The sequence below is a fragment of the Atractosteus spatula genome, chromosome 25 (assembly GCF_055471065.1).
Source record: "Atractosteus spatula isolate fAtrSpa1 chromosome 25, fAtrSpa1.hap1, whole genome shotgun sequence".
In the NCBI taxonomy this organism is placed as follows: domain Eukaryota; kingdom Metazoa; phylum Chordata; class Actinopteri; order Semionotiformes; family Lepisosteidae; genus Atractosteus; species Atractosteus spatula.
Genome location: NC_142730.1, coordinates 1,324,653 through 1,347,732, shown reverse-complemented (window position 1 = coordinate 1,347,732; position 23,080 = coordinate 1,324,653). Strand labels below are relative to the sequence as shown.

Sequence of the window (23,080 nt, the reverse complement as noted above, 5' to 3'; positions counted from 1 at the left end):
TTACAGTAACTGTGTGTGTGCTGGTGAGTCACACACTGGCTACACAGTGTGTTACAATAACAGTGTGTGTGTGCTGGTGAGTCACACACTGGCTACACAGTGTGTTACAGTGTGTGTGTACTGATGGGTTACACACTGGCTACACAGTGTTACAGTAACAGTGTGTGTGTGTGCTGGTGAGTCACACACTGGCTACACAGTGTGTTACAGTGTGTGTGTACTGATGGGTTACACACTGGCTACACAGTGTGTTACAGTAACAGTGTGTGTGTGCTGGTGAGTCACACACTGGCTACACAGTGTGTTACAGTGTGTGTGTACTGATGGGTTACACACTGGCTACACAGTGTGTTACAGTAACAGTGTGTGTGTGTGCTGGCGAGTCACACACTGGCTACACAGTGTGTTACAGTGTGTGTGTACTGATGGGTTACACACTGGCTACACAGTGTGTTACAGTAACAGTGTGTGTATGTGCTGGTGAGTCACACTGGCTACACAGTGTGTTACAGTGTGTGTGTACTGATGGGTTACACACTGGCTACACAGTGTGTTACAGTAACAGTGTGTGTGTGCTGGTGGGTTACACACTGGCTACACAGTGTGTTACAGTAACAGTACGTGGGTACTAAAAGATTTAGACATATCAGTTTAAACAGACTCACAAATATGATAAACAGGCACATTCATATGAAGTCTCAGCTAGTCCAAAGAATTTTTTATTAGAATCAAGAATAAATCACAATGTGACAGTTTCTTCCTTTCCATGGGAAAGTCTAAGGGTAGTGCTATGTCAACGATGTCTGCGAGTTTCCGGAAAGGAGGTGAGAAATGAACCATTCGGATAAAACAGGAAGAAAGGGAAGAGGGAACGAGAGGCCCGGGGACCCCAAAACAACCAGCACCCCAAAAAAGACTGAGCAGACAAAACAGATGACTGGGGGAGGAACTGAGTGACTCAGGCAGAATGGAATAAAGGGGCTCTGGGGGGCTTCAGTCAGGGGTTAAAGGTCACTGAGAGTGTGGGCTCACGAGGACAGTAACTGGCTCAGTTCAGTCCCTGAGACCCCAGTCCTTCAGGGGCTCTGGGGGTCTTCATTCAGGGGTTAAAGGTTACTATGAGTCTGGGCTCATGAGGACAGGAACTGGCTCAGTTCAGTCCTGAAACTACAAGAGCCTGTACTTCCATAGGACCAAGACTAGTGGACCTAAAAAGTAACTTTCTGGGGTCCCCCACTCCTTACCTATTGGGAAGTATAGTGAGGGCAAAACGTCTCTCTTTCCACCTTCCCCCTGTTTTAAACTGTACAGTCTGGACTGTGAGTAAATGACAAAAACAGAAGACCAAGAAAATAAAAATATATACATATACATATACATACAAGAGAGAAATGGTCAAGGACAGAGACTGGCGACCTTTGAAAAAGACAAATCTTATTTTTCATGAAATAATGATTCGCTCCCCGTTGAGGAAAAAAAAAAAACACTTGTTAAAAAATTCTGTCAACAGCAACAAAAGACTCTGACCCCACCGAGCTGCTCTCCCAGTCCGCACCAGGCCGGGACCGCAGACAGCCGGCGCTGTAACAATTAACCAATTAATGTCAAGCCCAGGAACTGCCCAGGAACAGACTGGAAAGGGGTGGGGCTGTAACAGGCTTCGAGCAAGAACCTTTACACCCCGAGAGATCAGCAGGCGTTCACTCCAGCTCCTGAACAGCTCTGTGTCATCAGTTTAACAGCTTCACCGAAGGTTCTCATATAAAATAACAACAAAATTTAGGGCCTCCTGTAAGAACTGGGGATTCTACTTTTGCGGAAAAAATCTGCCATAGAAAAATTTCAGTTTCTTACTCCAACGCTCAAGGAAAAAGTATAAATCAAAACGCCAAACCAAAGCCCATCACTTCTGTATCCGTCAGTTCATTTCTCTTCTGAGTGTGTTTAAATGATAAAACCTTCAACGAAACAGGGGAAACTTCAAAGGGTTGGCCGTTCTTCACTCTTTCTTTTTATCCTGTGACCTTGAAAACCATTCCTAGGAAAAAAAAGTTTTTCTTTTTTCCTCTTTAAGTCTTTCAGCTTAAACCGTAACAATGAAACATCTCGGAGGGAGACCGGCTAGGTCGAGCCCCAGCCAGCCCCCGACCCCACGCCTCGCTCCAGAACTGGACCGAGGTCAAGGAGAATTTTTTTTTCAAACAATTAATCCTCGAGCTTGAAAACAACCGTGTCTGGTCACGGTCCGAAAACGTAGAAACGAACGTATAAACACACAAAAAAACGCCACAGAGGAACACACTGTTATGACGGTTTCCGCCACCTGCCCAGCGGAGCGAGACAGCGGGATCCGGGAACAGGGGGGAGACACAGACGGATAGAGGACAACACCGACACCTGCAGGGTCCGAGCGCCAGGCACTAACTCTGACCGCTGGGCACCACAGGGCCGCAGGACGAGAGCGCGCTCGGGGAGGAGAGAGACGGAGCGAGGAGGACAGTCCGCAGCGCAGCGTTATAAAACCTGGAGCGGATCGCACTGCTCTGCAAGGGGAATGGCATCCCGACTCCAAACAGCCCGCAACATCCATCTCTACGGACTCTCCCGGCGATGCGCCAGGGGCTCGGCCAAGGACAGCCAAGGGTCCAGGTCGCACTGCGGAGGCCAGCCTGCTGGACACAGGTGGACACGGGTATTAGCGGGACGTCTCTGACAGGGGTGGTGGCCGGGGGTCTGGGCGAACTGGACTCTGACCGCGGCCGAAGCCGGCGGCCTTCGAACCCGCTCGGACCCCAGTCACGCGCGTTCCTGCCGAGACGAAGGAGTTGCCCTTTAAAAACAAGAGGGTTGACCTTTGGGCGCTCCTCTCCCGGCCCGGCGTTCCGCACTGCTGCTCGGGACGTCTCCGCGGAGACGCGGCGCTAGTGCACGAAGTCCCCGTTGACGACGAACTCCACCGGGGCGCTGCGCATCAGCAGGATGGGGAAGGGGGCGTCCTGGGAGCCCTGCGGCGCGGCGGGCGGCGGGGGGGGCGGGGCGTGGGCGCCCTGGTGCTGCTGCAGGAGCTGGAAGGAGGCGAAGGCCTTGTCGCACTCGGTACACTCGTACACCACCTCGCCCACGTGGCTCTCCTGGTGGCGCCGCAGGTAGGCGGCCTGGCTGAAGGTCTTCCAGCACATGTCGCACTGGAACACCCCGCCCTCGCCCCCGCCGCCCGCCTCGGCGTGCGTCCCCTCGTGCCGCGCCAGCTCGGAGGCGGTGGCGAAGCGCTGGAGGCAGGCGGCGCACTGGTGCGGCCGCTCCCGGCTGTGGCGGCCCTGGTGCTGCAGGTAGGCCCTCATGCTGCTGAAGGTGTGCGGGCACTTGGCGCAGGCGTACTGCCGCTGGTGCACCTCCTGGTGCTTGCGCAGGTGTGCCGGCTTGAGGAAGCGCTTGCCGCACGCCGGGCACTGGAAGGGCCGCTTGGCTGAGTGGCAGCGCTGGTGCTCCCGGAGCTTCCGCGGGCAGGAGAAGCGCTTGGCGCAGACGGGGCACTCCAGGGAGGGGGGCTCCTCCCATGAGCCGGTGGGAGGGCGGGGGTCGAGCTCGGGCTCCGGCCCGCTCAGCGGCGGCGGCGGCGGCCGGGGCGAGGCAGAGGGCGGGGACGGCGGGCGATCCCGGCCGGCGGGCCGCCAGCGGGCGCAGCCGTGCTGCCTGAAGGCGTCGATGCCCAGGAAGCTGCCCCCGCACTCGGTGCACTCGTACTGCGCCTGCCCCACGTGGCTGCGCTGGTGCACTGTCAGGTTGCTCTTGCGCATGAAGCGCTTGCCGCAGGTGTGGCACTGGTAGGGCTTGGCCGCGGCGTGGGTGCCCAGGTGCTTGCTGAGCTGGGCGAAGGTGGCGAAGCTCCTGGGGCAGTAGGGGCACTGGTTCCCGCCCACGTCCTCCCCGCCGCCCGCCCCCGCGCCCTCCCTCGCGTGACGCTTCATGTGGTTGGTGAAGTGGGTCAGGTAGGCAAAGGCCATGTGGCACCGGGTGCACTGGTAGGTCAGCGACTTCTGGAGCTGGTGGGACAGCTGGTGCTTCTTGAGATCGGTCCCGCGCGGGAAGCGCTGGCCGCAGTCGGGGCAGGAGTACGGGCGCGCGGAGCCCGAGCCCGAGCCGCAGCCGCGCTCCGCGAGCTGCCCGGGATCCGGGAAACCCTGGAGGCAGGCGGCGCACTGGCAGTCGGGGGAGGGCGGCAGGAGGCCCGGCGCGGCGTGCGCCTCGCGGTGCAGGGCGCGGCTCAGCTTGCAGGAGAAGGTGAGGTCGCAGAGGTCGCAGGGGAAGTTGTCGCCCCGGTGGGTGGCCAGGTGCGCGGCCAGGCTGGAGGGGCTGCGGAAGCTGAGGGCGCAGCGCGGGCAGCGGTGCGGGCGGCCCTTGCCGTGCGTGCGCTTGTGCTTGCGCAGCGCGAAGAGCGAGACGAAGCCGCGGCCGCAGAGCAGGCACTGGAACTCCGTCTTGTGGCTGCGCTGGTGCTGCTGCAGGTGCGCCAGCTGGAAGAAGCACCGGCCGCACTCGGCGCACTCGTGGGGCTTCTCGCCCAGGTGGCAGCGCTGGTGGTCCTCCAGGCTCTCCGAGGTGGTGAAGGTCTTGCCGCAGACGTGGCAGGGGAAGTACGGCGCCGAGTCCGAGTCCTCGTCGTCGTCCTCCTCCTCCTCTTCCTCCTCCTCCTCGTCCTCGGCCTTGCCCCCCTCCCCCTCGCTCTCAATCTCCACCTCCACGTCCACCTCCTCCTCCTCCTCCTCCTCCTCCTCTCCCGGCGGCGGCAGCGGCGGCGGCGGCGGCTGCTGCTCGCCGGGCAGGACGGGCACCAGCAGCGGCCCCACCCTCTGGCCCTCCTCGTGCTTCAGGCGGCAGTGCCGCCGGTACGACTTCAGGGTCATGTAGATCCGGCCGCACTGCGGGCACCTGTACCGGTGGCCGCCCGTGCCGCGGTGCCGGGCCGTGCAGTGCTGGGCCAGCGCGGTGCTGCTGCCGAAGCGCAGCCCGCAGAGCCCGCAGGGGAAGGGCTTCTCCGGGTCGTGGAAGGCCTTGTGCCGCTCCAGGTCCGACGCGAAGCGGAAGGTCCTGGGACACTCGCCGCAGGCGTAGGGCAGCCGGACGCCGTGCAGCTTGCGGTGGCTCAGCAGGAGGCTCTGGCTAGCGAAGGTCTTCCCGCACTGGTCGCACGGGTGCCCCCGGCCGGCCCAGTCCTCGCGCCCGTGCTCCTCCAGGTGGGCGACGAGCAGCAGGCCGTCCGAAAAGCCCTGGTCGCACCGCGAGCACCGGAACTGGCCCGAGCCCCGCGGCTCCGGCGGCTGCGGCGACTCCTTGCTGCCCGGCTTGCAGGAGAAGGCGGTCTGCAGCACCCCTGTGCCCGTGGCCCGCGACCGGCTGTTGATGACCAGCACCATGTCCTCCGAGGAGAAGCTGGCGGGGGGGTCGAAGTCCGAGGGCGGCTCCACCTTCACCGCCGGCGCCGGCGCCACCGCGGGGACCCTGCACCTCTTCTGGTGCTTGTTCAGCAGGTCCCTGCGCAGGTAGGCCTTGTTGCACCGGGAGCAGGAGAAGGGCCACTCCCCGGAGTGCGTGCGGACATGCATGCTCAGGGCGCTCTGGTTGCAGAAGCGCATGGCGCAGTGAGGGCACGCGCAGGGCTTCTGCACGAGCTCGGGGGCGTCCCCGGGGGGACTGCCCTGCCCCAGCGGCGGCGGAGGCCCCGCGGTCTGGTGGCTTTGATCGTATCCCTCGTCCGCCGGCTCCTGCTTGATGTGCACGTGCGGCGGCGGCGGCCTGTCCGAGGGCGGCCCGGTTCTGCCGGGCCTCTGCGAGCCCAGGGGGTAGCTGTCCCCCCTGTGCAAGGACAGGAAGTGGTGCTGGAGCTGTGAGAAGAGCAGGAAGCGCTCGCCACAGGTGGCGCAGGAAAACCCCTTCGTCTGCTTGGGGGACCCCGGAGGGGCCGCGGCAGGGGGCCTCGCGCGGCGGTCAGGCGACTTGGGCTGCACCACGCAAGCCCCCTGGTGCTCCAGGAGGCGATCCCAGGAGGCGAAGATCTCCCCGCAGCGGTCGCAGAGCGTGCTCTGGCCTGGGGCGGGCCGGCCGGCCGGCGAGGGCAGGGCCTTGCACTTGAACAGGTGGCGCTTGAGGTAGTCCCGCCGCATGAAGTGCTGCCCGCAGCTGGCGCAGCCGAAGGGCTTCTCCCCGGTGTGCAGGCGGATGTGCGACTCCCTCTGCGATTTCGTCTTGAACCTGAGGCCGCAGTAGGAGCACCGGAAGGGCCGCAGGTCCGAGTAGTGGCGCTGGATCCTGATCAGGAGCTTGGTGGTCTCCCGACAGGGCTTCTCCTCGGCCTCCTCCTGGACTTCCTGGGGGGGGTCCGTCTGGGTGCCGGAGGAGGAAGAGGAGGGGGCCTCGGCGGCGGCCTTCGCGCTGCCCCTGCACTTGAGCTGGTGCGACTTGAGCGCCCGCAGCATGGTGAAGGTGTGGGAGCAGCGCAGGCAGCGGAAGGGCTTGTTGACGGTGTGCAGCATGGCCACGTGCCGGGCCAGGCTGGTGCGGATATAGAACACCTTGTCGCAGTGGGCGCACCTGTAGACCCCTTCGTCCTCCTGCTGCTCCCTCTTCGGGCCCTCGTCCCCGGGGCCGGCGCCCGGGTCGCCCAGGCTGAGCTTGACCATCCGGACCTGCGGCTGGAGCCTGCGGCCCCTGCAGCGACTCCGGTGGACCTTGAGGTGGTCGTAGCGGGAGAAGCAGCTGCCGCAGCTCTCGCAGCGGTAGGGCTTGACGTCGGTGTGGGTCAGGATGTGCCGCCGGAGGTTCCTGGACCGGGAGAAGGCCTTGCCGCAGAACTTGCACCGGTATTTGCCCTCCCCTTCTCCTGCTGGCGGCGGCGGCGGCGCCTGCTCCGTCGGCTCAGGAGCGCCCCGGTCCCCCTCCCCCTGGGGCTCTCGCGCCGCGCCTGCGTCCCGCCGCCTCCGCGCCCGGAAGACGCCGCTGCAGCGGGCTTCGTGCGAGCAGCACTGGTCCATGCGGGGGAAGGTCCTGCCACAGTGCACGCAGGGAAAGGGCCTCACGCCCGTGTGGATGAGCACGTGCCTCCGGAGCTTGCTCCCCATGGAGAAGAACTTGGGGCAGTGGGGGCACTTGGCCATTCTCGCGGCCGACTTCCCGCTGCCCGCTGGCTCCTCCTGCGTCACCCACTTGGCCTCCAGGCCGCCACAGGTCCTCTGGTGGGCGTCGCGGTTGTCCGTCCTGACGAAGCCCTGCCCGCACCTGCCGCAGGCGTGGGGCTTGAGCACGGCGAAGACGGAGGCGCCGCCGGTCTGCAGGAAGGAGCAGGCTTGCTCGTGGGCGCCCAGCCAGGCCTTCCTGAAGCACTGCCCGCACTTGTAGCAGGGGAACACCTTCTTCTCCCGGTGGTTCTGGTGGTGCTTCTCTAAGCTGCCGGGCCAGACGAAGGACTTGGGGCAGTAGCTGCACTTGAACTTCTTCTCCCCCTCCCCCTCCCCCTCCTCCTCCTCCTCCTCGGCTGCGCCGTCCTCGGAGTTCGCCGGCGCCGCCGCCGCGGTCAGCTCGGCGGGGAGCCCGGGGGCTCGGGGGCCTCTGCACTTGCTCTGGTGGACGTTGAGGTAATACTCCCTGGCAAAGCGACGCCCGCACTTGCTGCAGGCGCTGGCGTGGGCGGCGGAGGGGGTGGGGGCCGCGTCGGGCTGTGGGCCGTCACAAGACCTCTCGTGGGCCGCGAGCCGGACCTTTCTGTAGCACCTCCCGCACTTGGAGCAGGGCCAGAGCACGTTGTCCTTGTGGTTCAGGTGGTGCTTGGTCAGGCTGCTGGGCCACATGAAGGACTTTGGGCAGTACCGGCACTTGAACTTCCGGTCTTCCTCCCGTGCCGGTGGCCCGGAATCAGTCGTGAAGGCCGGGCAGCGCCTCTGGTGGACGTCCCGGTTGTCCTTCTGGCTGAAGCAGCGCCCGCACCTCCCGCAGGAGTAGGTACCGACCCCGGCGGACGGGGGAGCGCCGTCCCCCTCAGCCTGGGGCCCCTCGCACGACCTCTCGTGGGCCCCCAGCCAGAGCTTACTGTAGCACCTGCCACACTTGGAGCAGGGAAAGATCACCTTGTCCCTGTGGTTCATGTGGTGCTTGTACAAGCTGCTGCCCCAGCTGAAGGTTTTCGGGCAGAACCTGCACTTGAACGGCTCGTCCGCCCCTCTCGCCTCCGGCTCGCCCTTGCGGGGGCCCGCCGGCGGGTCTGCCGGAGGACCGGGGCACTTGGACCCGTGGGCCTTCAGGGCTTCCTGCCGGGCGAACCGCTGGCCGCAGCCGTAGCAGCGGAAGGGCTTCTCCCCGGTGTGGATGCGGACGTGCCGGACGAGCGTGCCGGAGGAGCTGTACAGCTTGCCGCAGTAGCGGCACCGGTGCTGCCCGGAGCGCTTGCTCACGTGGAAGTTGCGGTGGAGCTTCAGGGCCCGGAGGCTGCTGAAGAGACTGCCGCAGGTGGCGCACGTGAACTCCGTCTGCCCCCGGTGGCTGTCCAGGTGCTGGTGGTACTGCTCCAGCCCGGCGAAGCTCCTCTCGCAGACCTCGCACGCCAAGGGGCCCCGCCTCTGGTGGGCGCGGAGGTGCCGGCGGAGGAAAGAAGGGTACTTGAACTGCTGCGGGCACTCGGGGCACTGCAGCATCCCCTTCTGCGCGTGGGCCTGCCGGTGCTTGATCAGGTCGCCGACGGCGCCAAAGACCTTCTTGCAGACCAGGCAGCGGATCTTCTTCCTGTGCGTCAGGAGGTGGCGGCGGAGGTGGGCGCTCTGCACGAAGCTGTTGCCGCACTCCTGGCAGCGGTACGGCCGCTCCCCGGTGTGCGTCCGCTGGTGCGTCTTCAGCTGGTGCAGCTTGCGGAAGCTCTTCTGGCAGTAGCAGCAGGGGAACGGGTGGGGGCCCCCGGCGTCGGGCCCCTCCTCGCCCCCCTGGCTACCCTGGGGTCTGGCCTCTGGGGGAGCGCGGGGAGGGACGGCTGCCGCCCCGGTTTTCGCCCCGGCCTTCTCGGCGAGCTGGTGCTTGTGCATGTGGCGGCTCTTGCCGGACGAGAAGGCGAAGGTGGCCGGACAGTGGGGGCACTGGTGGCGGAAGTCCGCCTTGCCCCGCTCGCGCCAGCTCTGCAGCTCCTGCCGCCTCCGCGGGTCCGGCGTGTCCTTCCGCGCCCGCCGCTGCTCCCGGCGAGTGAAGTCCTTGAGGCAGACCTGCCGCATGTGCCGGTTCCGGTTGGAGGTGTTGGAGAAGGTGCTGGAGCACAGGGCGCACTTGTACAGGCCGCCCTTCCGGCCCAGCCCCCGCTGGGCGAACTCCTTGAGGCACTGGTGCCGCATGTGGCGCAGGCGGTTGAAGGAGTACTTGAAGAGGCGGGGGCAGAGGACGCACTTGTACGGACCCCCCTCCGCGTTCTTCAGCCGGGCCATCAGGCGGGCCCGGTGGGCGGCGCTGCCGGCGCACTTCAGCTTCATGTGCGAGTACCGGTTGCAGGAGAACTTGAAGGTCTTGGGGCAGGTGAAGCACTTGAAGGGCCTCTCGTCGGCGTGGGCCCGGCTGTGCACGAGCAACAGCGACTGCTTCCGGAAGGCCTTCCCGCACACTCCGCAGACGTGGGGGCCCGCGGCCCGGGCCGCGGCGCCGGAGCCCGGCTGCTCCCCGGGCTCCCGCCTGAAGTCCACCAGCTTCACGTAGCACCTGGCCATCCAGGCATGAGGGTGGTCGGGCGGGATCTGGGGAGGCGTTTGGATCCAGGTGAGCCGAGGGCCCGAGCCGCCGCCTCGTTTCTCGCCATCGGCGACCTCCGACTTCCCGGGCTTGCAGGTGCTCCACTTCCCCCCCAGGGCCGCGGACTTCATGTGCCGGTTCAGGCTGGAGCTCTGGGCGAAGTACCGCCCGCACTGCTTGCAGCGGTACGGGGTCACGCCGGTGTGCTTCCTCTCGTGCTTGAGCAGCTCGTACCTCCGCTGGAAGCGCAGGCTGCAGTGCTTGCACTTCATCCGGCCGCCGCTCCTCCACGCGGGCGCCCCCGGCTGACCCCCGCCGCCGCCGGAGAAGAGGAGGGCCCCGCCGCCCCGCCACTGCCCACAGAGGTGTGCCCGGGCGAGGCTCTCGCTGGTGAAGAACCTGCCGCAGGTCGTGCAGGGGCGCAGGCTCGGCGGGGGGCCGGCGTGGACGTGGTGATGCTCGATCAGCCGGCTCAGGTCCGCCACCCTCTCGTGGCACTGGCCACAGCGGTAGACCATCCTCCCACTATCCGGCCGGGGGGACTTCTTCAGGATGACCACCGGGAACAGCAGCCTCTGCACCCGACGAGGCGAAGCAAAGCTCGCGGCTGCTACCGGCACCGGATCAGCTGGGACACTTCCCGCCTCTCCTTCTTCCTCAGCGCCGCGGTCTTCCACTCCTTCGTGATCATCCCGGATCACGGGGGAGCTCACTGAGATCCCTTCCTGCTCCGTCGAATCTTCCGACTCCCGCCTGGATCCCGCAGGGCATTCTAAAGACCGTGCCGCGCCGGGACCTTCGTCCTGCACTCCGATCCCCGCCCGGTCAGGATAAGAGGCGTCGTCCCTGGCGGGAGAGTCGCCGGCCGTTGATAAACCCCCTGCAAGCAAGGCGAAGCCGACATCTCCCTCCGCTCCCTCGTCCTGGCCACCGTTCCCGGCCGTCGCCTCTTCCTCGCCGGCAAGCTTGGCTCCTCCTTCGCGCGTCGCCGAGCTTTCTGGCTGCGCCGCCACGGGCCGCTCGGGGCTCGTTTCCATTCTGTGCTCCCCGGAGCCGTCGTGAGCAGAGCTACGGGATGGCGGAGTTTCCTTCCCAGTCGCCCCGGGGGACCGGCACTGGGGCTCAAAGAACACCAGCACTGGGGGCTCTGGCTCGACGCCCGAGTGGCGAGGAGTCGGGCTCACAATTCGGTATTCCTCTGCCAGGCCCCTGCTGCCGGGTTCCTGATCCATCATGACAAGTCTGGGTGGACCAGGATCACCCTTGGATGTAGAATCGTCCAGGTCTCTCCTGGCCATCCAGGAATCCCCCACTTCCCGCTGCCAAGGCTGACAAGCTTCCTCGGATAAGCAGCTTGGCTCTTCTCTCTCCAAATCCCCTACCCTATCTTGCCGAGAATCCGGGCCGCCGTCTCTCTCCGGCCCGGGGATGTCATTGCCCGGAACCCCGGCCGAGCAGTTGCTGACATCGGAATACTGCTCTGCCAAGTCGGGAGCATGCCGGCACGCTTCACCGTCGCCCCCTGCTGGCAGTTCCGGACCAGTGCTCTCAGCCCCGGCAGGAGCAGCCTCCACAGGGCCGCAGCTGGAGTCGCTGCGCTGACGAGAAGCGCCGTCGTTGTCTTGCGGACAGTCGGCAATGGGTTCAGCACTTGAGTTCTGCATTTGCTTAGGGTCTACCGGTCGCCGCCGAAGCCTCGGATCGTCATCGTCGTCGTCGTCGTCGTCGTCGTCGTCATCGTCGTCGGCATCCTCTCCAGAGAACGACCTCTTGTCCTCGCCCTCAGGCGGGCTGCTGATGTTGGAATACTGGTCCAGCGGGCTCCCGGCGCCGTCGAGGGCGCAGTTCGCCTTCATCGGCACCTCCACACCCAAGGACGAGCTCCCCGGCCCGACGCCATCTCCGGTCCCGGCTCTCCCATCAGCCAGCGGGGAGGGCAACGGATCTCCTGCACAGGCGAGAGACTCCGCCGTGCCGTCTCCACCCTCCTCCTCCTCCTCCTGCGAGAGGGACACCTCCCTCCTGCGACCCTTTTCGGGATCAGCGCCCTCCGCGGCCCCGCTGTCCAGGAAGTCGGGCAAACTGTTTTGCGAAAGGCTAGAGGCGGCCTGCCAGAGCGGCGACAGCGCCCCCTCTCTCTCCCACGCACCCCACTCCTCCAGCGTCTTGTCCGTGTCCGGCTCAGAGCAGCTGCTGACATCAGAGTACTGATCCATGTTCCAGGAGGAGGCGCTGTTCGTGGTGCCCGCTGGCGCCGTGCTGTGGTGAGCTGCAGCCACTGCAGGCTGGGGATCTGTCAGAGAGGACGGTGGAGATCTGCCGCCATGTCCCACCGGGGAGGGTGGCCCCTGCGAAGACTGTGACACGCACCAAGGCAGGGCCAGCGCCTCTGCAGTCTCCCCGCCCCCCTGCGCGGCCAAGGGGGAGCTGGGGTCTCCCAGGGGTGCAGCCCCCTCGTTCCTGCATCCCCCTTGCGGCAGGGGCTCCGTCCCGGGCTGGGGAAGCTCCGAGGAGTTCTCCAGGTCGGAGAGGCAGCAGGCGCCGAGCTCCTGGGCGATCAGGTTCTCAATGTGTCTGGTGAGGTCCTCGTCTGACCCCCCCCCCGCCGCCGCCGCGCCCTCTCCCGCCAGAGGCTTGGGGCGCAACCTGACGTCACCTCCAGCGTGGTGCGCCATGCTCCTTCTCGGTGGGGAGGGGCGAGGGTTGGGATGTCCTGGGTGTCAAAGTCCTGAAACGCAACAGGGATACACAGTCAGTGCCACCGCGGTCTCGTGCCCAACACGCACACGCGCAGTCAAACAGCTTCAACACCTCGCAGACCCCTTTATGGTTCTGCGACGGTCGGCTTCATTAAGGAGCAACGCGCAGGTGGTGGCCCAGTGATTAGCTCGCAGTGCTGCCTTGCAGCTCTGAGGCCCCGGGTTCGGTTCCTGGGGTGTCTGGAGTTTGTATGTTCTCCCCATGTTTGCACTGGTTTCCTCTGGGTGCTCCTATTTCCAAAGACATGCTGGTGGGTTACCTGTTTTCTGGGAAAACTGGCTCTGGTGCGTGTCTGTCTGCTCTGTGATGGACTGGTGACTTGTCCAGGATGTGTGAGTGTGTGTGTCTATGTCTGCTCTGTGATGGACTGGTGTCCTGTCCAGGGTGTGTGAGTGTGTGTGTCTGTGTGTGTCCCGTGATGGACTGGTGTCCTGTCCAGGGTGTGTGTGTGTGTGTCCACAGGAAGCAGGAGTCAGGGCGATCTGAAGACGCCTTACCACACAATCGTCATTCACGAATTAATACCTCCTTCCCCGCCATCTGTACCACCGGAGACAGCAGACCGCGCGGCGACAGAGACAGAGGCTCGCGCTCGTGGCTAACCACAGGGCTGCGCGGTTTCCATTCGACAAGCGCAGGGTTTTTTCTCAAGTCTAGTTCGGCACTCTGAAACGGGCAAACTGTTGAACTGTTCATTTCCAGCTGCATGTGCTGCACTGGGGTGCCACGGGGCCCAGGGGTTAGCAGGGCTGGGGCCCTGGGTTCAACTCCGAATCTGGGGTGCTACAGTGTCTGAGACAATTGGCCCTGGTGTGTGTGTCTGCTCTGCAGCAACCTGCATCCCGTCCAGGGCGTACCAGCCTCACACCCACTGCCTGACAGCAAGGCCTGCAGCTCCCGCACGACCCTGAACTGGATAAAGTGAAGGAATAAGACAGTGAAGGATGGATGGAGGGATGGATGGATATCCTGGACTGGAGCAGTCATGCTCCAGGGTCACGCTCACCTGTCAGAGCCACGCCCCCATTCAATACCCCGCCACTGAGCCACACCCCCTCCAACAGTGTACTTAACCACTGAGCCACGCCCCCTTCCGACCCTTTCCTAACCACTGAGCCACGCCCACTTCTGTCATGTGCACTTAACCGTGGAGCCACGCCCACTTCCGACATGTGTACTTAACCTCTGAGCCACGCCCCCTTCCGACATGTGTACTTAACCTCTGAGCCACGCCCCCTTCCGACCCTTTCCTAACCACTGAGCCACGCCCACTTCTGTCATGTGCACTTGACCGTGGAGCCACGCCCACTTCCGACATGTGTACTTAACCTCTGAGCCACGCCCCCTTCCGACACGTGTACTTAACCTCTGAGCCACGCCCCCTTCCAACATGTGTACTTAACCACTGAGCCACGCCCCCTTCCAACACGTGTACTTAACCTCTGAGCCACGCCCCCTTCCAACACGTGTACTTAACCTCTGAGCCACGCCCCCTTCCAACACGTGTACTTAACCTCTGAGCCACGCCCCCTTCCAACACGTGTACTTAACCTCTGAGCCACGCCCCCTTCCAACATGTGTACTTAACCTCTGAGCCACGCCCCCTTCCAACATGTTATGCACAGACCCACTGAACTTGCCCCCTTTTTACACTTCACAGTCCACACACCCCAGTACCCCAGTACCCCAAGCAGCTCAAGGACCAGGGCGCTGGTGACACTCGACACAGCATTCCTGGGGGACTCTCTAGCACACCACCTCTTGAAAACATCCTGGTACCCACCTGGAGTGACGCAGATGTCCGGTCCTCGAGACTCCAGACAGCTGTAGGCAAGGAGAGCTGGTCCAGGGAAGAGTCTGCCGAACAGCAAAAAGGAATGGGGTTTCAGTAAGCTTCTGTGGGAGGAGACAGCAGTGTAATCATTCACTTCAGCTTGACCCGGCAGCACTATTCCCCACAGCTCACAGTGCACTCAGCCCACTGGTTAAGATACAGGACTGTTAAACCGATGGGTCAGCTGCTCTAGTCTTGTTACACCAGGAGGACAGCTGGTCCAGTGGTTCAGGTCCAGTCTTGCTACACCGGGAGGACAGCTGGTCCAGTGGTTCAGGTCCAGTCCTGTTTGACCGGGAGGACAGCCGGTCCAGTGGTTCAGGTCCAGTCCTGTTACACCGGGGGGACAGCTGGTCCAGTGGTTCAGGTCCAGTCCTGTTACACCGGGAGGACAGCCGGTCCAGTGGTTCAGGTCCAGTCCTGTTACACCAGGGGGACAGCTGGTCCAGTGGTTCAGGTCCAGTCCTGTTACACCGGGAGGACAGCCGGTCCAGTGGTTCAGGTCCAGTCCTGTTAGACCAGGAGGACAGCTGGTCCAGTGGGTCAGGTCCAGTCCTGTTACACCAGGAGGAAAGCTGGTCCAGTGGTTCAGGTCCAGTCCTGTTTGACCGGGAGGACAGCCGGTCCGGTGGTTCAGGTCCAGTCTTGTTACACCAGGATGACAGCTGGTCCAGTCTTATTAGACCATGCTTTGACCGACTGACTGACTGACTGACTGACCCTCCAGGACCAGGATGACAGCTGTCTGAATCTTGAGTCCTGGAGAACCAGCCAGTGTGCCTGCAGGACTGTCCAGTCCTAGTGCAGAAGACTCTAGACAGGCATGGTGTCCAACAGCTATAGTTTTACTGTTTTTCATGTCTTCATTTGTTTACACAAGAATTATTGAAGAGAGACTTATTGTGCCAAAACCAACTTTCAGCAACACCGCATTATGAGCGATAAACACATTAATGTCCACTATATTGAGATATTTTTTAAATGTAAAAAGCTCCATTGAAAAATCCTAACTTAATCAAAATCAATTAATTTCACTGTTATCATAACTACCAAAATCAACACCATTTTTGTTATGTAGTCCTAAAAAAGGCCTGAAGTGTAAACTCCTGAGCAAATCAAGGATTGGAGAATAAAATAAATGTTATACGGGAGATGTCCAGCACATACAAACTTCTCATCACAGTGATTTGTAATGATTTCCAGAAACCTTGAGCATTGCTCTGCGGGAAAGAGCCGATACCGGGAAACCGTGCTGAACGCTTGGAAGCGGTTGAACATGAGCTGAACTGCAGCTGAAGAAAAATAAAAACGAGTCGTATTTTTCAAACAAGTCGGGACGCCGTGCTGACGAGCCCGGGACTCCGCCCTGCGGGTTCTGCGAGACCGGGAGCCCGACGGGACGGGAGAACCGAGCCCAGCAGCACCAGACACGAGTGCAGGCGGGCAGAGAGAGACAGACAGACAGGCAGACAGACAGACAAGACACTGCCCACGCCGATTGTAACGAAAAAGAATAATTTTGCGATTGATTGCGCTCTGGGTGGAGGAAGCCCTCGGGTTCGGTCCGGTGCGGCTCGGAAGCGAAAAGGACCCGACGGCCATTCGCACAGAAACGGGGGGGGGGTGTCGCAAATGTCTCCCTCTTCCTCTGCCAGCGCAAAATCACACTTCCGTTAGTCCTCGGCGTGCTCCGCAGCCAGACACGGCGCCTTGGCTGGCGACTCCCGTTTCTGCAGCAGCCCACCCGTCAGGAGGGCTGAAATGCAGGAGCACATTCCTGAGAGCGCTTACTCACCGAGCCTGCCCGCCCCGAATCGGTACCACTCTGCCCGCTTGCAGACACAGGCGCTACCCCTTCTCCTCCGACATCCTCTCCCTTCCCCTCCTCGAATGGCGATTCCGACTTCCCACAGTGGAAAAGAAAAAAATAAAGCAACCTCTCGCCCTTTTTTCCCCTCCCCTCTCTCTCTCTCTCTTTTTTTGCCTTGCTTTCTTTCTCTTCCCTTTTCCACGCTCGGCGGCGCGACTGCACGAACAATGTGGCGCGCAGCACCACCCCCCCTCCTCCTCCTCCTCCTCCTCCAGCAGCACCACCTCCACCGCCAGCCCCGAGCAGAGAAAATATATTCGATCAGAAAAACCTCCGGCGCGCGTTGATGACGTCACCCGCCGGGGGCGCCAGCGGGGGGGAGCAGTTGGCACCGGAAAGGGGCCGGGGCTCGGCGTGCAGAAGCAGCAGCACAGGTCTGTAGCTCAGGCATGTATGACCCCTCCCCCCCACCCTTCGTACAGCTGCAGGTCGCGTATGGCGCCAGAGAGAGAGAGAGAAACAAGAGAGGGAGAGATCGGCCAGTTTGCACGGTGCAGGCAGCCATTACAGACACAAGCCAGGCTTCTGAACTGCAGCCAGGGTACATCAAAGGTTAGTTTGGCTTGGATTTCTCCTCAGACCCCCACTCAGAGCCTGCGAGCGCCCCATTAACACAAAGCACCTCCCTGGTGCGGAGTTGTCAGTAGCCTGGGGCGTGGGGTTGGGTAGTCACAGCTCCTCCAGAGTTAATCTCTCCCTTCTGTGCCTGGTTTTACCACAGATCACAACCACAACAGGGACCTGTAGCTGAAAGGTAATGTTTGTCTCAAAGGACCCCCAAGCGCTTCACAGGTAAGGAGGGGGTTCAATTTCTCCCCAAATGCAGGTACTCTCCCCTCCTCCCTGCTGGGGTGACCTGCCCGGTTCTGACCACACTCGAGTCACCCGGGTGGCCAGGACTGGCGTGGACCGGGAGGTGTGTCACACTCTGGGCGGGACAAGCGACCCTTCCCGGGACACAGGACACGAGCCAGGGAATCCCAGCTCGTCCAGGAGTGGCAGGAGTGGATGGAGGAGAGGAGGAACCTGGGGAGAGGGGGGTTCCCCAGGTGTCCTCTCCTGGCGCTGGAGAGATCCCAGCCCTGCAGGTCTTCCATCTAGATGACCAGTAGGGCTTCCGTCTCAAAGGGCAGTGAGGGACAATGTTAGGGGCATGACTCTGCATGACTGACTACTGCAAACCGCTGGGTCTTATCAGAGGAGGTCTGAAGAACAGGCAGGAGGAGAGAGATTCCTGTTCATCTTTTTCTCGGGCTCCTGGCAGAGGAGGCCATCAGAGGAAAGACCACAAGGAAATGGAAATTGTATACGAGTAGGTAGGCATCGGTCTGCAACCACTATGTATGTGATAGAGGAAGAGACCATACTGGGATTGAAAATCTAGTCTGTTCCTAAATAAAAGGCACTGGGAGATCCCAAGGAATGGGAATGTCCTTGGATGAGTGCAACCTCTCTCCTTGAGGCTCTCCAAGCGCCTTTGCATCTACGAGTCTGATCGACTCCCTGCTTTCCCTCAACAACGCAGAGCCATTTATCAGCGCTGTTTATTCTGCTGATTGGCTAAATGCATGACCCAGGGGATCATGTGACCACAGAACTCCAAATGGTCTTCAGCTGTCAAGGATTGGTGTTGCAAATTACTCCCCTTACGGGTCGATAACCAACAAGTGTTCCTTATCTTAAGGAATGGGCGAATTAGCAAAACCAGGAAGACCTACTGGATTCGGGGTGGTCCAGCATCAGAACTGGAGACCTCTGTGTGACAGGGGTAAATATTGCCCTAAGACAACTGAGAACCACCAGCTGTTCGGATCCATGTGTGAAGTCTCGACTGCACTTCCTGCGGCACAGCAGGTCCTGTTCCAACACCAGAGGCACTGGTGGTACTCTTCTGATCCAGACAGACAACAGAGTGACATCTCCTGATACAGAAGAGAGACAGAGCGACACCTACTGGTCTACTAACAGATTTCTGCAAAGCGAGGAATCCCAGTTTTCCTTAGAGGCTTCCCATCTTCCCAGGGCGGTGTGGTGGCTCTGTGGCTCAGGATCTGCGCCTGTGGCTGGAAGGTTGCCGATTCGCATCCCACACCCGGCAGAGGAATCCTACTCCGTTGGGCCCCTGAGCAAGGCCCTTCACCCCAACTGCTCCAGGGGCACTGTACAATGGCTGACCCTGCGCTCTGACCCCCAGCTTCTCTCCCTGTCTGTGTGTCTTATGGAGAGCAAGCTGGGGTCTTTGAAAAGACAAATTCCTAATGCAAGAAATTGTATATGGCCAATAAAGTGATCTGATCTTAAATAGGTCCAGCTATGACAGTCTTCTGGAAATGGATCAAATTCAGCTTCTAGGAGGTATGACTCTGGGATTGGCTTACGTTTTTGGGCTTCAAAGAATTGCCCAACGCTGAGGAGGTTGTTGGAGGGGCAGGTTAGGAGGGGACCTGGTGCAAACGTGTAAATTCCTGGAAAGTTACTGACCAAGTCAACCCAGTGGGCTTCTAAAGCACCAGCCTTGAAACAAGGGTGCAGGTGGAAGTGTGGGTTGTGTACGGGGGCGGCTGGGTTACCCCTCCTTCAGCCCAGCAGAACTGTTGGAAATGTCCTAGTTCCAAGCCTCCGGGTATTCATCCAGGCCAGGCAGTCTCCGGACGGATTCAGCTGGAAAACCTCTTCTGAGCGACAGAAGCATCCAAGGAGGCATCCTGGTCGTTCGAGCCTGAGGAGACCGCCGATTGGCCAAGAAGGAGTCATTACCCCATGGGGGGTAATGGGGCAGCACAGCGGGCTTCAGACACGAACCCGAGTGTGCGAGGTGTCAGAACCGCTCCCAACAGGACAGGGAATGAGCCCAGAACCCTACAGGGAGAAAGTGAGGGATACGAACCGGCAACCTTCCAGCCACAGAGCCACCACACCGCCCCAGGACAGGCTGTGGCTCCCCCACGACTCTGTACTGGATAAAGCAGTCGGAAAATGGATGGATGGGTGGATTGCAGGAGATCACAAGGTACTCTACCCAAATATTGGAGAACTCCTCACACAGAGGCTCCAGCTGCACCGCGTAGACATGGATTTCACTCAGCACCACTTGTCCACGCGGCTCACAAGAGTCCACACGGCCTGCGCAATGGCTACCGGTCAGCAGTCTGACAGCAACTTTCCAGGATCTCCCACATGGGATCATGGGGGCGAAGGTGGTGGATTGTGACCTGGGGATTGTAAACTCTTAAGGCCGTCTGAATTGACATATCATCTAGGTCGGCTATTGCCCACACCAAGGGCAAATATACCAAGTCAAACTTTTTGCGAGATTATTTGTGTTGCTTACTCTTCTGTCTCATAACATAGCACACAGATGCAAAGGTCTGGTCTGCCATTACTTTACAAGGTATCCTGGGCCTTTCTCCCCGATTTTAAGATGAGTAACCCCTATGGAATCCATGATATGGAACTCGCTAACTCTCTAATAACTTCATAGAACTGTAATAATATTCCTTAATGAGCTGTACCATGTATTGCTGCAAGTTTCACAGGTGGATTGCGCTGACCAGATCACACGTGGCGTGTTCCTTCCAAACCCTCCGCCGAGAGCAGAACCCGACAGGCTCCACCTGCCCGCGACTCCAGGGGATGACACGGCACCATGTGGGACGAGCTGGGAAGGGGCCGCAGCCCGGGCAAGAGGAATCGGCAATGCGGGCGGAGAGACGTGGGGTACAGGCAGGGGAAAAGAAATGAGAAAGACGGTCAGAGAGACTTGTCCAAGCGGCAGGAAAAAGAGGGATCGGGAACACAGGGATAGAAACGGAGGAGACAAGCGGAGAAGGAGAAATATGGGACAAGGATGGACAAGTGGGAGATAGGGACAGAGAAAAGGAGGGGAAAGGCATGGGAGAAGAGTGTAGGACAAGGGCAACTCTATCCTGTTTCTGAAGTGACACAGACCCAGTTGGTGTTCATCCAAACCCCTTCAAGCAAACGAATTAACAGGAGTTCCTGGAAGTTGTAGAGGAATCAAAATCCGCAAGGGACCTAGACGTCTTTGCTACTGAATGTAAAGTGACAGTTACCCCAGGCCACGGCGTGAAAGGCATCTTCATGAACCTCACAGCAGTGCACCTGGATTCCTCAGCCAGTGATAAGAGGGCACAGGTCCGCTGGCACCACAGCACCAACCCATGGAGGTGTGAGTGTGTAAAGAGCGCCCAGCAGAACACCCGCTGGGCCAGGGGTCTCACTCTCCCACACAGGAGACCGTGTATGAGATCTATCCTTCCATCCCTCCGTCCGCCCAGTACGGGGTCATAGGTCACACAGATAGCACCTCAGTCAAGCCCCGAACTGGACCCAGGACTCCAGCCCTGCCAGGGAGCACTACTAACCACTGTGCCACCGTGCTGCCCCCAGTGTCAGATCCCTTCAGCTCAGCACGATTGCTACCTTAGTAGGTACTGCTTTTACCTTGACCAAAAGCGCTCGGCTGTCTCAGCACACCTTCAACGTGGTACCAGTTCCTGTTATCGGCACCATCTGGTTTCAATGGGCACTTTGCCCAGGTTGACACCACTATGTTTTGCTTCATGCAGATTGACAGCTCCAGATGTAGCCCAATATTTCCTTTAACACTGTTCATACCCAGTAAGAGGGCGGTAGGTGCAGGCAAGATGGCGGTTCCTGTCTTCACCACGTTCCCCAGAATGCAACAGTAAATGACCTGCCATCCTTTAGTCACCTGACCAACCGGTGGAAAATAACCGGGAGGGTGGGAGTTAAAACCTGGAGGTGGGCAGCGTCTCCGCTATGTGCTGGACCAGAGGAAGAAGGGAGCAGACGGAAGTGATGAGCTTCAGTTTCTTGGGACAGTCTGGGAGGGAAACCTGTTTGGAGCTGCTCGGCTGCGCTGCGGAGAGAGAACGAGGTCTAGCTGGAAGCCCAGAGAAGAGCTGTGGCCTTTCTCTCTGCGGTGTGGGTTATTTTTGTCTCGTGTTGTAAATCGAGAGAGCTGGGTTTTCGTAGCTCACAGCTCCTTTTCTGTTTCTGTGTTTACCCTGAGACCCCACCTATTTCAAGATCTGCCCCACCTGCTTGTGCACCCCCCACCTCACTGCCCACTCCACCGAGCTCCAGCTCAGGGTTGTGGGTTCAAGCCCTACACTGGTCAACCGGTTATGATCCTTCTTCCAGCCTTTATTCAAGCGCATGGAGAGGATACAGTCATACAGATCTGAGAGCAGCCTCTGATGATCATGTCAAAGGCAGTGGGTCTCATACAGCAGGTTCAGGGCAGCACAGCTCATTCGAACTTTCCAGATTAGGAGCTGTTTTTCTCATACAAGTACTTCTCTGTAACTGACCTTGTTATTGCTAAGAAATGAAATTACACCTTTTACTTGGTCTGAAGGAAGTATACAAATAGAAGAGGCACAGCTCAGCTGAAGCACTGTGTGGTTATAGCGTCAGCAGATCAAACGATGTGCCTGCTGTTTCTTTCTTACTGTCGCTAGGCAGAAAAAGCATGCTAGCAAGAACGAACAGTAACTATCTCGTACGCTTAAAAGGTAAGGGCAAAAATTCTTCCTTGCCGGGATGGGGTAGTCGGCAGCCCCTAGCTTTTAAGGAAAGGACTTGAAATGACCTGAGACTTTACCTCTTGTAACAGGACCACCCCCTTCCCCACAGCACAGCGCTCCCAGACTGGGGTTCTGGTTTGGTCCAGTCCAGAGAGAAAGGCAAACAGGCTCCGTTTGATCTGCAACCTCTCCTAACAGAATGCCGCCTACTGGTCCACCAATAAGCATTTCACACACAATCCAGTGGCCTGATTCCCTCGGTCTCTCTTGCCCAGTACTGACCAGCCCCAGACTTGCTGGGCGTCTGAGACCGACCAGACCATACTTGGTGACAAGGCAGGATAACCTTACCATTCGGCCCCACTTCCCAGGAATGGCCGGGTTTTCCTGGTATTTAGGTTTCAGTTTACTCTGAGGGACTCCGACTTCTTGCCAGATCATGGCATTCCTTTTATAAGGAATCATTAAATCATCAGTTTCACAAGATCTGGAACAAGCGTGCAGTCAGTCAAATCAGGTAACGTTGACTGATCATTTGGAGATCATATGGATCACAAATTGGGAGTTCCCCTCAGCCCTGGAGAACCTTCATTGCACCAATTACTTGATTGCTTAATTGACCTTATTAGAGTTCCTAGTCATGGGGATCATGGGAGGAGGTGATTAATGGCGATCTATAAAATCTATCTGGATTTGGGGCTCTCCTGCTGACTTGAGATTCAGACCTCCCTTAGGGTCAATGATCGGATAAAGATTAAAGGGTGAAGTTTAGCCCTCGGAATAAGGCTAGGACTAAGGCTGCCGTTGGAGTAAGGGCTGGGAGCTCTGTTAGGACTGAGTCAGAGTAACTTTATTGAAGTCGTTGGGGTTAGCTTCGGGATTAGATTTGGGATTCGGATAAGTGTCTGGGACTACTGTTGGGGTTGACTACCAACTGAGGTCAGGCCTTCAGGATAAAGCTGGTATTGAGGTTAAGATCAAGTCCAGATCTGGGGTAAGGTCCAGAGAGACTGTTGCTCTTGCTGTGGGAGCAAGGGTTAGATGTAAAGAATTACAATTGAGGTCAGGGTTAGAGCTAGAGTTGAAGTAAGGGCTAAAGCTAAGCTTGTTCTATGGGTCTTTCAGACAACACCCATAATTCCCATATCACAAGAGGAAGTAGTAGAGGGATGCTTTTTGGTGTTACACCCTAATGTCAAATGGCACAAATGGAGTTGTCTGGGCTACAGTACTCATATGAATAAGAACTTGCAGTGTGTATAGGAAAGACACATCTATGACTAACATAATTAA

At 59.6% G+C, this 23,080-nt stretch overlaps 1 protein-coding gene across 1 annotated transcript; it reads right to left on the bottom strand.

Moving 5' to 3' along the window:
• Window positions 1-691: 691 nt before the first annotated feature.
• On the bottom strand, window positions 692-16,293 carry znf1035 (zinc finger protein 1035). The gene is made up of 3 exons (XM_088905523.1): window positions 16,140-16,293; window positions 14,294-14,367; window positions 692-12,478 (listed from the first exon to the last, which is right to left on the bottom strand). Exon 3 carries the CDS (start codon window positions 12,423-12,425, stop codon window positions 2,922-2,924), a length of 9,504 nt encoding a protein of 3,167 aa, XP_088761649.1. The 5' UTR covers window positions 12,426-12,478; window positions 14,294-14,367; window positions 16,140-16,293; the 3' UTR covers window positions 692-2,921.
• Between the last annotated feature and the right edge of the window lie 6,787 nt (window positions 16,294-23,080).

Excerpts from the sequence above, each read along its gene's own strand:
- znf1035 (XM_088905523.1), bottom strand. The coding sequence starts at position 12,425 with ATGGCGCACCACGCTGGAGGTGACGTCAGGTTGCGCCCCAAGCCTCTG.